General features: G+C 41.4%; 1 protein-coding gene across 1 annotated transcript in view; it reads left to right on the top strand.

Moving 5' to 3' along the window:
* LRGUK (leucine rich repeats and guanylate kinase domain containing) overlaps positions 1–11,609 on the top strand; it is a 110,355-nt gene that overhangs the window by 74,138 nt on the left and 24,608 nt on the right. Inside the window, exon 16 of the mRNA XM_040471922.1 lies at positions 9,452–9,591. Coding sequence (XP_040327856.1) covers positions 9,452–9,591 — 140 coding nt within the window. The remainder of the gene's footprint in view (positions 1–9,451; positions 9,592–11,609) is intronic.

The following is an 11,609-nucleotide window of genomic DNA, read 5'->3' as shown; positions in this document are numbered from 1 at the left end:
TGGTATAGAGGTTAAATTTAAGGTAGTCAATACAGAGGGTAGGAAGCACGGCTGGGAAGCTATTGCAATAGTCCTAACAGGGTGGTAAGGGCCTGAAATAAGGCACTGTGGCAGGAATGGACAGATTGAGGAAGTATTTGGATTGGACCCAGGAGGAGGACAGATGGTAAGAGGGAGGTAGAAAAAAAGGATAATTACCCCTTTTTTAATGAGCTGTGAGTGGGGCATTTCAGAGACACCCACCAATACCTCACTTAGGTGAGAACTTGAGAAGAATACTAGGTTTCCTCCTTGGGCAACTGGTTCTGAAGCTCTTTAAGCATTTGGGGTTGCATTTTTTTTTCTTATTTTTTTAAATCTTTATTTATTTTTGAGAGAGAGAGAGAGAGTGTGAGCAGGGGAGGAGCAGAAAGAGAGAGGGAGACACAGAATCCAAAGCAGGCTCCAGGCTCCGAGCTGTCAGCACAGAGCCCGACACGGGGCTCCAACTCACGAATCGTGAGATCATAATCTGAGCCGAAGTCGGACGCTCAACCGACTGAGCCACCCAGGCGCCCCTGGGGTTGCATTTTTATTAGTGTTCTAAAGGGAAATGAGAAGCCAAGTATCCCTTTGTTTGACTTACAGGAAGCTCTAACTCCCTTTGCGGGGTTCATGATGGTTTAAGTTTTCTGTTTTTTTAGTATATAAAAGTGTCCCCAGTTCAGTGCAGCTGGGCAGCATTGCGTTTGTAGTCCGAGGAAGGGAGTCAAAAAGATCATCAACTCCTCGGTGGTGAGCTGTTTTTACTGCGTGTATTGACTTTCTCAGCGTAATGGAAGCCTCTGGTTTTTAGTTGTCGAAGAATTGTCATGTTCCGTCTACATCTACAGAGCTCGTATCACTTCTTTTGCTATATTCCTTGGCAAAATGATCTCTATGGGAAAACAAAAGCATCGCAAGCGTTAGTCACTATTAGCTAATACAATCTTTAGCTTTTTCAGGGCAGTCTGGCGCCCAGTATTCAGATCAACAGAGATAATAGTTCCATTGGGCATAAGAACCATCTGCGAATATGTAAGGAACTAAATCAGTTATTTTCAAGCCTCAAAAGAGAATTAGGCAAAGGGTATGATTGGGTAGTTCAGAAAAGAGAAAAGAAAAATGGCCAAAATAAATGTCAAAAAGTATATAGCTTCCACTCCTTCTAGAAGTTAAAACAAAATTTTGGGGGAATACCAAACTGGCAAAGATGGAAAGCAAATGAATGCCTGTTCTTGGTGAAGTACAGGGTAAACACACTTTCCATATCATCACGGAGAAAGTAAATGGGTGCAACTTTGGGGGGGGGCAGTTTTACAATATCTTTCAGAGCCTTTAATTTTTTTTAATGTTTATTTTTGAGAGAGAGAGACAGCATGTGAATGGGGGATGGGTAGAGAGAGGGAGACACAGAATCTGAAGCAGGCTGCAGGCTCTGAGCTGTCAGCACAGAGCCGATGCGGGGCCCAAACTTGCAAACTATGAGATCATGACCTGAGCCAGAGTCGGGACACTTAACCAATTGAGCCACCCCGGCACCCCTCAGAGCCTTTAAATTTTGACTGTCTTTAACTTCGTAATTCTAATCTAAGACTTACCATCGGGAAGAAATTGATGTAGAAGCATCGTTAATGTCTTTATAATGAGATCTGGAAATAGTCTTTATACTAAAATCTGGAAATAGTCTAGTCATTTGAGATTTGTAAAAATAAGTTATGGAAAAAAGTTCTGGAATAGCCTTATGCGAGGATGCTATTTGCCATCATAATCATGTTGTAGAAGAATATAGAGAAGAGTGCAATATTTGTTCCAAGATTATGGAGAAAGCAGGTTAAGGAGGTATAGCCAGTATGGTTCCAGTTGTTAGCTCTGGGTTGTTGGATTAGTGGTCATCTTTATTTTCTCATTTATGCTGTTTACTATTTCCTAAATTGTCTATGAACCTGTGTTTATTCGGAAAAGGTTATATAGAATTAAATTCACACATATGAAAATCTGTCGTGTGAAAGAGCAACCTTATGTTCTATTTCAATCTGGCGTAATGAAGAACTTTCTAGAAGTTAGAAGTCATGCGCAAAGGAACAAACAGGCTTTCTCTAGAACTTACAGGCTCTGTGCTGGGAATTGTACAGGAAGCCTCCGTATGTTGGTTGATTAGTTGCACTGGATAAAATCTAAGGTTCCCTTTTTGATATGATCCATTTACTGCAACTGGCTCTTCTGGCTGGCTCTGAAGAACCCAGCAGTCTCTCTTATTGAATACAGGGCTTACTACTAGGAAATCACACACAGTTAGTACTCATTAGAACAGTGGCTTTCAAACTTTCAGATCCAAAATCCATAACCGGGAATAGATTTTACAATATCATGACCTACACACAGACGCACGTAGGAGACAGAAGTATAAAACATCCTCACTACAGTGATACACCCTGATATTTTCTGTTCTCCTCAGTCTTCACTTTTCAAACTGCTGGTCATACGTAACCTACTAAATAGATTCTATATTCAGGCTGCAACCTGCACTTTGAAAACCCTGAGGTCTCTGGAGCTCTGCTCCGCTGCTGTTCCTGGAGGCTGTTGACCAGATGCTTCCCCGTGAAGTGGGATGGGTTGACATGATTTCTGCGGAATTCTCTCTGGGACAATAGCAAGGATCCAGTGTATTGGCAGTTTTGGTCTTTGTCAGTAGTAGACTCCAGAGAAAATGTTATCCAAACTTCATGTGCAAAAAAATGAATTCTTAGGTAAAGTTTAAAAAAAAAAAAACCCTCCAAAAAAATCTCGATCAATAGTGTTTTCTGCACTAAGTACTTAGCTGACTCCCTTTCCTTTTGCTCCATGACAACCCTGAAATCATCTTGTTAACATAAAAGATGCCCCGAATTCCACTTTAGATAATTGCACTATTTATATACTACCTAGCACAATGTGTTCATAAATGAATTTAATTAATAGCTTAGTTCAATGTGAAAGACATAATTCTGGAAATCACTTTTCTTTATTGACCAGACATTCAAAAAAGAGGAGAAAAGCCTAACCATTTCCTTGTGTTGATGATAGATCAATGATGTCAGACCACCAAATCTGGTTTTGAGAGTGCAGGAAAGATAAGCAAAAGCTGGAGGCCTTTTTTTTTTTTTTTTTAAGTTTGTAACCTTAGGAATTCATAAATCGACACTAGCAGTCAATCGTTGGAAATTCCAGCACTAATACAATCTAGCGTTGTGACCTTGGGCAAGTTACAAAGTTCTCATGTAGGGACAGTAACGCTACCTACCTCAAGATTATTGTGGGGATTGAATGAGTTCATATATTGAAAACCAACGTCTGGCATATAGTAAGAGTGTGTATAAGTGTTAGTGTTAACATGGAAGCGGGAAGAACATTTTAAATAGTGTTTTATCATGAATTGGATTTAACAACACTGGTCAAAGTAGGCAGAAATATTTGGCAAAAAGGATGGTCTTCTCTGAAAATCCTTTAAAAAAAAAAAACTTTAAACAACCTTGATCGAATTAAGGAGCTTAAACAGAATTAGAATAATATTGGGAAGAAGCAAAATGTAACTGAGATCAAGAGATTCATGGGCGTTAACATGCAGCTTGGAGAAGTGAGGTTAGGGAAACACCAGTACTGAACTTATTATGAAATTTACTTGTGATACACACATGAAACACTTTTCATAGCACCTGGCCCATCGTACATGCTCAATAAATGTTTTTTTTCGTATCAGATATGAACTTTAAAAAAAAAAACTTTATTGTCAAATTAGCTTCCATACAACACCCACTGCTAATAAGTGTTCTCTATTATCTTTACTATTGTTATTTCCTTATTGGTAAAATCAAAGCCATTTATATTCTATGTTTCAGTTTGGTTAGGCAGTAAATGCTGTCACGTTATTTGACTCAGAAATGAACTACCAGACTGTAGGCGTTTTGTTTGCCTTTTGTAGTGGGTTGAGACAAAGACTGACTTCTACAAGCTACTCCATCCAAAGACCTTCAGTTTCCCTGGACAAAGAAAAGTAAAGTGAAGAAACCCCTCCCCCCCAAAAAAAGTCTTTCCTAGAGGAATTGACCAATGAAGTAACATCTTTGAAAGAGTTGCTCTTCAAGGATGAGCCTTCAGGAAGGACCTCGCACTTAACAGGAGCTGGAGCGTGGAGTTGGGTGGAAGTCCCATCATCAGCCTCATCATCAAACATCATACTTAAAGGAGAAGTCTTTCGTGTGTATTCAAGCTCCCTGAAGGTTTCTTTCCTATTTTCTGATTCTCCTTCCTCTTGCCCAAATGCTATACACATGCAGATCTTATGTATCATGTTTCCACTCTTGAAACTTACCACAATAAACTCATCCAATAAAAACAAAAACAAACAAACAAAAAACCCTGGGGCACCTGGGTGGCTCAGTCAGTTGAGCACCCGACTTCAGCTCAGGTCATGATCTTGCTGTCTGTGGGTTCAAGCCCCGCGTCAGGCTCTGTGCTGACAGCTCGGAGCCTGGAGCCTGTTTCGGATTCTGTGTCTCCCTCTCTCTACCCCTCCCCCACTCATGCTCTGTCTGTCTCTCTCTCTCTGTCAAAAATAAACAAACGTTAAAAAAACTAAAAAAAAAAAAAAAAAAAAAAAAAACAACCCTGAAATTCAGGGTACTATTGTCCTATGTTTTATTTTAAGTTTATTTACTTACCTTTAAGTAAGCTCTACACCCAACATGGAGCTCAAAACCTTGAGATCAAGAGTTCCATGCCCTTCCCACTGAGCCAGCCAGGCACCCCAGTTTTATGTTCTAATCAGGACATTCTAAATACAGGATGCAAGTACTGAGTCCATTAGTTCAGCTGTACTGAGGAGGTTTGAAAGTGTGAAGTTCAGTGTAAGGAAACATTTTATTTTGTACCTCATTCTCTCTGGGTGAGAATACACATTCACATACTTGGCTTTGTCCTGATACAGAAGCTGTTCCCTGTTTAAGTCACTGATTATTCCTTTGATTGGAAACTGAAGAAAAGAGCACTTGACTGTTAGAATATCTTAATAAGTATATTCATTTTACATGAACATTATTACTCTACTTCCTTAGACTGGGATGGTAGTTTCCTACTATAAAACCTTATTTTGCTATGGAAAATTATTATGGGTACTGTGTGAAATGACTTTCTTTTGGTTGCTTTTATTCCTTTCTTGGAAGCACAGATAGACAGGACTTTCAAGATTTAATTCTGTCCTAGAAAAATCGCTTTTTTCAGAACATTTACTTTTGTGATAATACTTCCTATTGAACTGAGATTTTCTCTAATTTTCCACTACAAATTATGTAACTGTCTCATTAAAAATAAACAAATACTGTATCACAGGTTATTTTGCTTTAATTTGGTTTTGGCCTTTTTTATGGTTACATATTTACGTATTGAGACTGTTACAGTGATTTTACAAGTATTTATATTTTAGGTGTGTGTATGTATTTAATCATGGTAGGGATATATTATTCTTGTTAAAAAATACCCTCACTGTTACTAAATAAACATTTTTTTAAAACCCATTTGAGTGGGGGGAAAAGATGAATGATACTGAAATCTGGCTGAGAACTTTTGTTTGAAAATTAAAGCCTATCAGGGCACCTGGGTGGCTCAGTCGGTTAAGCGTCCGACTTCGGCTCAGGTCATGATCTCGCGGTTCGTGAGTTCGAGCCCCGCGTCGGGCTCTGTGCTGACAGCTCAGAGCCTGGAGCCTGTTTCAGATTCTGTGTCTCCCTCTCTCTCTGCCCTTCCCCTGTTCATGCTCTGTCTCTGTCTCAAAAATAAATAAACATTAAAAACAATTTTTTTAGAAAGAAAAAGCCTATTTCCAAGACATAGATTTCTTTTTTTTTTTTAATTTTTTTTATGTTTATTTATTTTTGAGAGAGAGGGAGAGACAGTATGAGCAGGGGAGGGGCAGAGAGAGAGGGAGATACAGAATCTGAAGCAGGCTCCAGGCTCCGAGCTGTCAGCACAGAGCCCAACGCGGGGCTCAAACCCACAAACCACAGGATCATGACTTGAGCCGAAGTCAGATGCTCAGCCAACTGAGCCACCCAGGCGCCCCTCCAAGACATGCATTTCTAATTGTTTCCAAAAGGAGACAAATTCTAATGTTGATTCATTTTTTTCCCCAAGGTCTCGTTTAAATGTTAAAACCTTTATAATTTAAAGTGTCTAGTCTCATATTTTTGAACAGGAAAAGGACTTAGTTGTTTTGCTCTATAAGTAATCTTATGAATGTAGAAAAATTGGCCATTAAAATAGGGATTTTTGTTTCTCAAAATATTCACTGTCTGATCCCCAAATTCTAATTTTATTACTCTTGACATGGCTCTGTGCCAGTAATGTCAGATCATCAACATTTTTAATTTTCTCTTTTATGCAGTAAAAGCCCTTGTTTAGTCTATGTGATGATATGATACTAAATATATACTCAAAATGCTTTATTCTGAGGTACATGGCTCCCATCGCATTTGTTATTTAGGTTGGATTCTATGCTTCTTTTAAAACTTATGCAAATTATTTTAATTCACTTGACTGCAAAGGGATAGAAGTCTAAATACAAGGTCTAAGCCACTTAGAATTAATTTGAGATGTACTTCTGGTTGTTCCGGGTAATTCATTTATATTTTCCTGCATTTAATAATGATACTAATCCATAAAATAACTTTAAAAATCTGTCATGCATCATTGAATTCAGTTGTGCTTCATTGTAGGTGTTAAAATTAACCTTTATACTGAAGAACTTGGTTGTTTTTATGGACTGTATATATAGATTTAATGTTGCCTCAAGGTTGTCTTTAATTTAGATACTTTGAGGAAGATTGTGTTAAGAAGAGTTGTTGCAAGGTGTTATAACGTTGGTAATATACACATAGATATTAAATTGAGAAGCAGGATCTCTTAAGACATTAGAAACTCCTTTAAGAACTGTATGGAACTCTTCATTATGGAAGTTCCAAGTCATTAAAGTGGTGGCATTACAATGTAGTTTAATAGTAATGTAAACACACTATTGTTACCCAAAATGTTTGATTATTGAGAAACCATAAAGCCATTATATTGTTGAATTGTAGCTACATTGCATCATTGGATTGAACTTTAACTTGTTCACACACCATAATACAGATTGCTTCCCTCTCAGAAAGGTAGAAAAAGGAACCCTGACACTAATACTGTATTTTGAGCAAGTGCCTGTGTGTATGTTGTGTGTATGTGTGTGTACACACTCTCGCACACACATACACACACACATACATACATATGGTAATTTTGTGGAAATGACCTCAATGAATATAGCTTCTATTTAATTTTTATCTTAACTTTTCTTAAATTCATCTGGTCTTTTCCACAATGCTCTCTTTCTTAGGGTCCCATCAGGGAACAAGCTCACTCGCTCTCTCTTTCTCTCTCTGGCTCTGGCTCTGGCTCTCTTTCTTTTAAATGAACACAAGATCCAACCTCTCCACCCCACTTTCTCCCTCTTGCTTCAGTCATGTCGATTTTTTTTTACTGTTATTCAATTATGTTAAGCACGCTTCTGGGTCCTTATACAAAGCACCTCTTTCTATGTGAGATGGTTTTGCCTCAGCTACTTGAATGCTTTTCCTGTGATTTTAGATCGCTGTCCAGATGTCGCTCCTCTAGAGAGGACTTCTGTGACCATTGTGCCATCTCTCACTCTGTCCCCTTATCTGGCTTCCCATTGCTTCGTTGCACTTCTTACCACCTGACGTTATCTGATGTGTTATTTGTGTCCAATATAGAATGTAATTCCCACCGGTCAGGACCTTCTGTCTACTGTTATATCCCCAGCCTCCAGAGCACTGTCTGGCACATGCTCAACAAATATGGATCGAATGGCTTTTCCGTCATGAAGGTTTAACGAAGAAGACGAATCCTTCTGGCGTAGACTTGCTCATTCATTGCACCTCCTGAGTCTCTCTCTCACTCGAGGCAGGTGCTGGGGTGTGGACCTTGAGCGTCCCCTACGTGATTACTTGCACTCATCTGCAACAGCTTTTTCCTTATTTTATTGGCACACAATAGCCACACAATTTGGTAGGAGTTCGAGTTCTGATTCCATACCAGCATGCAACACAACACAGGATCAGAGGCCTGATTTCCCCCAGGTGTTTCCACCCTCGGTCCAGGTGACACTGGTCCAGGCGAGACTCTCTGTCCGAGCACAGTCGCTGGGTCTGTGGGCCGAAACTTCCAGATGCCCCCTTTCCAGCTCCCCCCCTTATCAAAGAGCCCAAGTCTTCTGCACCAAGAACACGGACTGGCCTCCCTCAGTCCCCGAAGCACTCCGACTTCTTCCCACTCTTTTGACTTGGGACCTTTACCTCCAGCACGAGGAAATTTTTCTTCCTTGGCTTCTCAGCTTCGCTATGTGTACAAAACAAGTCTCTTGTTGCACATCATCTAGTGTTTTGTTGTCTCTGGGTGAGGAGAACTTCCCACGTCTGCTCAGAGCAGACGGCGGACATGTGGGAATCATTTATTTTAGGATTTAAAAAAAATTAATGCTTTTCTTTCTTTTTTTTTTTTTAAGTTTATCTATTTTGAAAGAGAGCAGGCCTGAGCTAGCATGAGTGGGGGAGGGGCAGAGAGGAAGGGAGAGAGAGAATCCCAAGCAGGCTCTGAGCTGTCAGCACAGAGCCCAACATGAGGCTCAATCTCATGAACTGTGGGATCATGACCTGAGCCGAAACCAAGAGTCGAGACGCTTCACCAACTGGGCCACCCAGGTACCCCTATTTTAGCATTTTTAAGGCAATATTCCTGAAAGTTTTAATGTTTGTATATATCCAAAGGCACTTACACTAAGGCTCTCTATAGATGAATGGTAATAAAATTTTAGCTTTATATTCTAGGTCGCTGGACATTCTAATGTTTTAAAGGAAACTTTCAGCATTATTTATGAGTAAATTCTGTTAAGCGGTGACCACATCAGTATCCATTGCATTCTTTTTTTTTTAAGTTTCTTTTCAGCATTGCATGCTTTATTTTCTTCTAGCCCTTTAGAAGAATTTTGTTGAATGGAAAGTAATTATCAGTGTGACTTCTCAGTTACATATCTGGAAGGTATTGTATGAGCCAAGGTTTACTTCAATGCCCGTTATATGCCTGCATTGATGAGCACTAAGTATACTCCCGGGCACGTCTACTAGGTGCTGTGGCCTGACTTTACTACAATCAGTGATAACTATTACCTTGTTCTCTAAGACATATCTGTAATTATCTCACTTTTCAGGTTGAAATGCACAGACTTTCAATATTCAGTTTTGCTGTGTTTTAGACCCATCCAGAGAGAAGGCATTTCTCTTCCTTCAGAAAGTTCCCTTCTCTTACTTCATGCCTTTTGATTTTTAAACCTTGGTTCCTTCTCTCCCAGATGTGGAGACACCCCAGCTGAAATCTGAAGAGGCTTCTAGCAAGCTCACTGCCACCAGTTTGTGTGATTTCCTGGATGCTACAGACAGAAACTACTTTGTGAAACTGTGGGCCAAACTTTCAGCCAAAAAAACCCCAGTGGTAAGGAGGGGTGGAGGGGTGGAGGGGCTGGGCCCCTACTGAACAGTACACGGGTCGGGCCCGGAGGAGATTTGGCATTTGAGACCAACTTTCGCCAAAGTTCTTCTCTGGTATCGGCTGAAGACAAATTTTTGGCCTCTTTCTACACTTGTGAGAATAGACGTGGGCTTGCAAAGGGCATCCAGTGTGGCTTTGGTGACTACCTTTCCCCAGCTTCCCAGGCAAAACTCAGCTCTCCTAGTTACAAGAATAGAAAAAGCGCTGCAGGGGCGCCTGGGTGGCGCAGTCGGTTAAGCGTCCGACTTCAGCCAGGTCACGATCTCGCGGTCCGTGAGTTCGAGCCCCGCGTCGGGCTCTGGGCTGATGGCTCGGAGCCTGGAGCCTGTTTCCGATTCTGTGTCTCCCTCTCTCTCTGCCCCTCCCCCGTTCATGCTCTGTCTCTCTCTGTCCCAAAAATAAATAAACGTTGAAAAAAAAAATTTAAAAAAAAAAAAAAAGAAAAAGAAAAAGCGCTGCAACAGACTAAACGCAGTGAAATACGCATTTCGAGAGAAAATTCGCTTTCTTGTTGGGGTAAGTTTCTGAGTGTTGTCGCGCCAAGCCTTCAGAGCGAGCCCGCTCAGAGGCCGTGGTGTAGAAGTTTGCAGCACACAAGCCCGTCATGTGACTCTGCCCCAGTTCAGTTCTTGGACAACTCAGAAAAATCAGTGTGTGCGGGAGTATGGAGTGCATTGTTGGCTCTGCATGGAAATTAGGTTGTGCTCATTTTCCACCTAATAGTTTCATAGGACAATCTGGGAATCTGAAGAGGCCTAGATCATGGCCACTGCCGTCATCACCGATTCCACAGGACTTGGCTTTTGGTTGTCAGGTGCTACTTTGTTTTTCCTTAAGGCTAAAATGTTCTTCCTCTTCCTCTTTTTAGTGTTTGCTTATTTACTTTTGAGAGAGAGAGAGAGAGACAGAGGCAGAGAATCCCAAGCAGGCTGTATGTAGCACAGAGCCCGACACAGGGCTCGATCTCACAAACCGTGAGATCATGCATGACCTGAGCCAAAATCAAGAGTCAGAGTCTCAGCTGACTGAGCCACCCAAGTGCCCCAAGGCTAGGCTGTTCTAAGCAAATAATTATATCACGTTCTAAAGTCAGAGCCGTGGGCAGGTCAAGAGAATCAGACTGGTTACTTCAGACGAAGAGTCTCGGGCTGCAGTGTATACAGGCGTAGCTCTGCAGCCTACTTGGATTAAGTCATAAAATGACAGTGTTGCGGGTACAAGACACAGATATCCATTCAAGTCAGCTTCAGTAAGAGGTCGTTCCATATAAAACACATGAACGAGTGGATTCACAGTGCGTCACGAGCATGGATGAGGTATAGACCTCACAGGAGCCGACCAGCGCTAGGATTAGAAAGTGAGGCGCTGGGGTTCCTCCGCCTTCCAGAGGCATCAAGTTCCTGTCATCTCTGCCCCTGTTTCTCTCTCCTTTTGTCTTCTCTCTCCTGGCCAGCCTCCTCCACTCACTCAGGCTTCCCTCGCACATAACATGAACTCATTCTCACGCACACCAGCCCTGACTCTCCATGGCCTCTTGGCTGTGTGCTCACAATTCCTGGCCACTTCTCTCTGTCTCTTGAATTCATATTGTAGAAGGCAAGAGAACCTAACTGTCCAGTCACCTGGGACAGGGCAAAAGGCACAGGTACGGATGAGGGCTTCTTAAACGGCACAGACAGTGGGTGCACTCCAAACATTTATAAATAACAGGAATTCGTTGGGGCGCCTGGGTGGCTCAGTCGGTTAAGCATCTGACTTTGGCTCAGGTCGTGATCTCGCACTTCATGAGTTGGAGCCCCGCGTCGGGCTCTGTGCTGACAGCTCGGAGCCTGGAGCCTGCTTCAGATTCTGTGTCTGCTTCTTTCTCTGCCCCTCCCCCCACTTGTGCTCTGTCTCTCTCTCTCTCTCTCAAAAATAAGTAAGTTAAAAAAAAAAGGAATTCATGTCATGATACTTAAGTG

Source organism: Herpailurus yagouaroundi, unplaced genomic scaffold (assembly GCF_014898765.1).
Source record: "Herpailurus yagouaroundi ecotype Mexico unplaced genomic scaffold, PumYag 100, whole genome shotgun sequence".
NCBI classification, from domain to species: Eukaryota; Metazoa; Chordata; class Mammalia; order Carnivora; family Felidae; genus Herpailurus; species Herpailurus yagouaroundi.
This window is presented reverse-complemented; position numbering and strand designations above follow the sequence as displayed.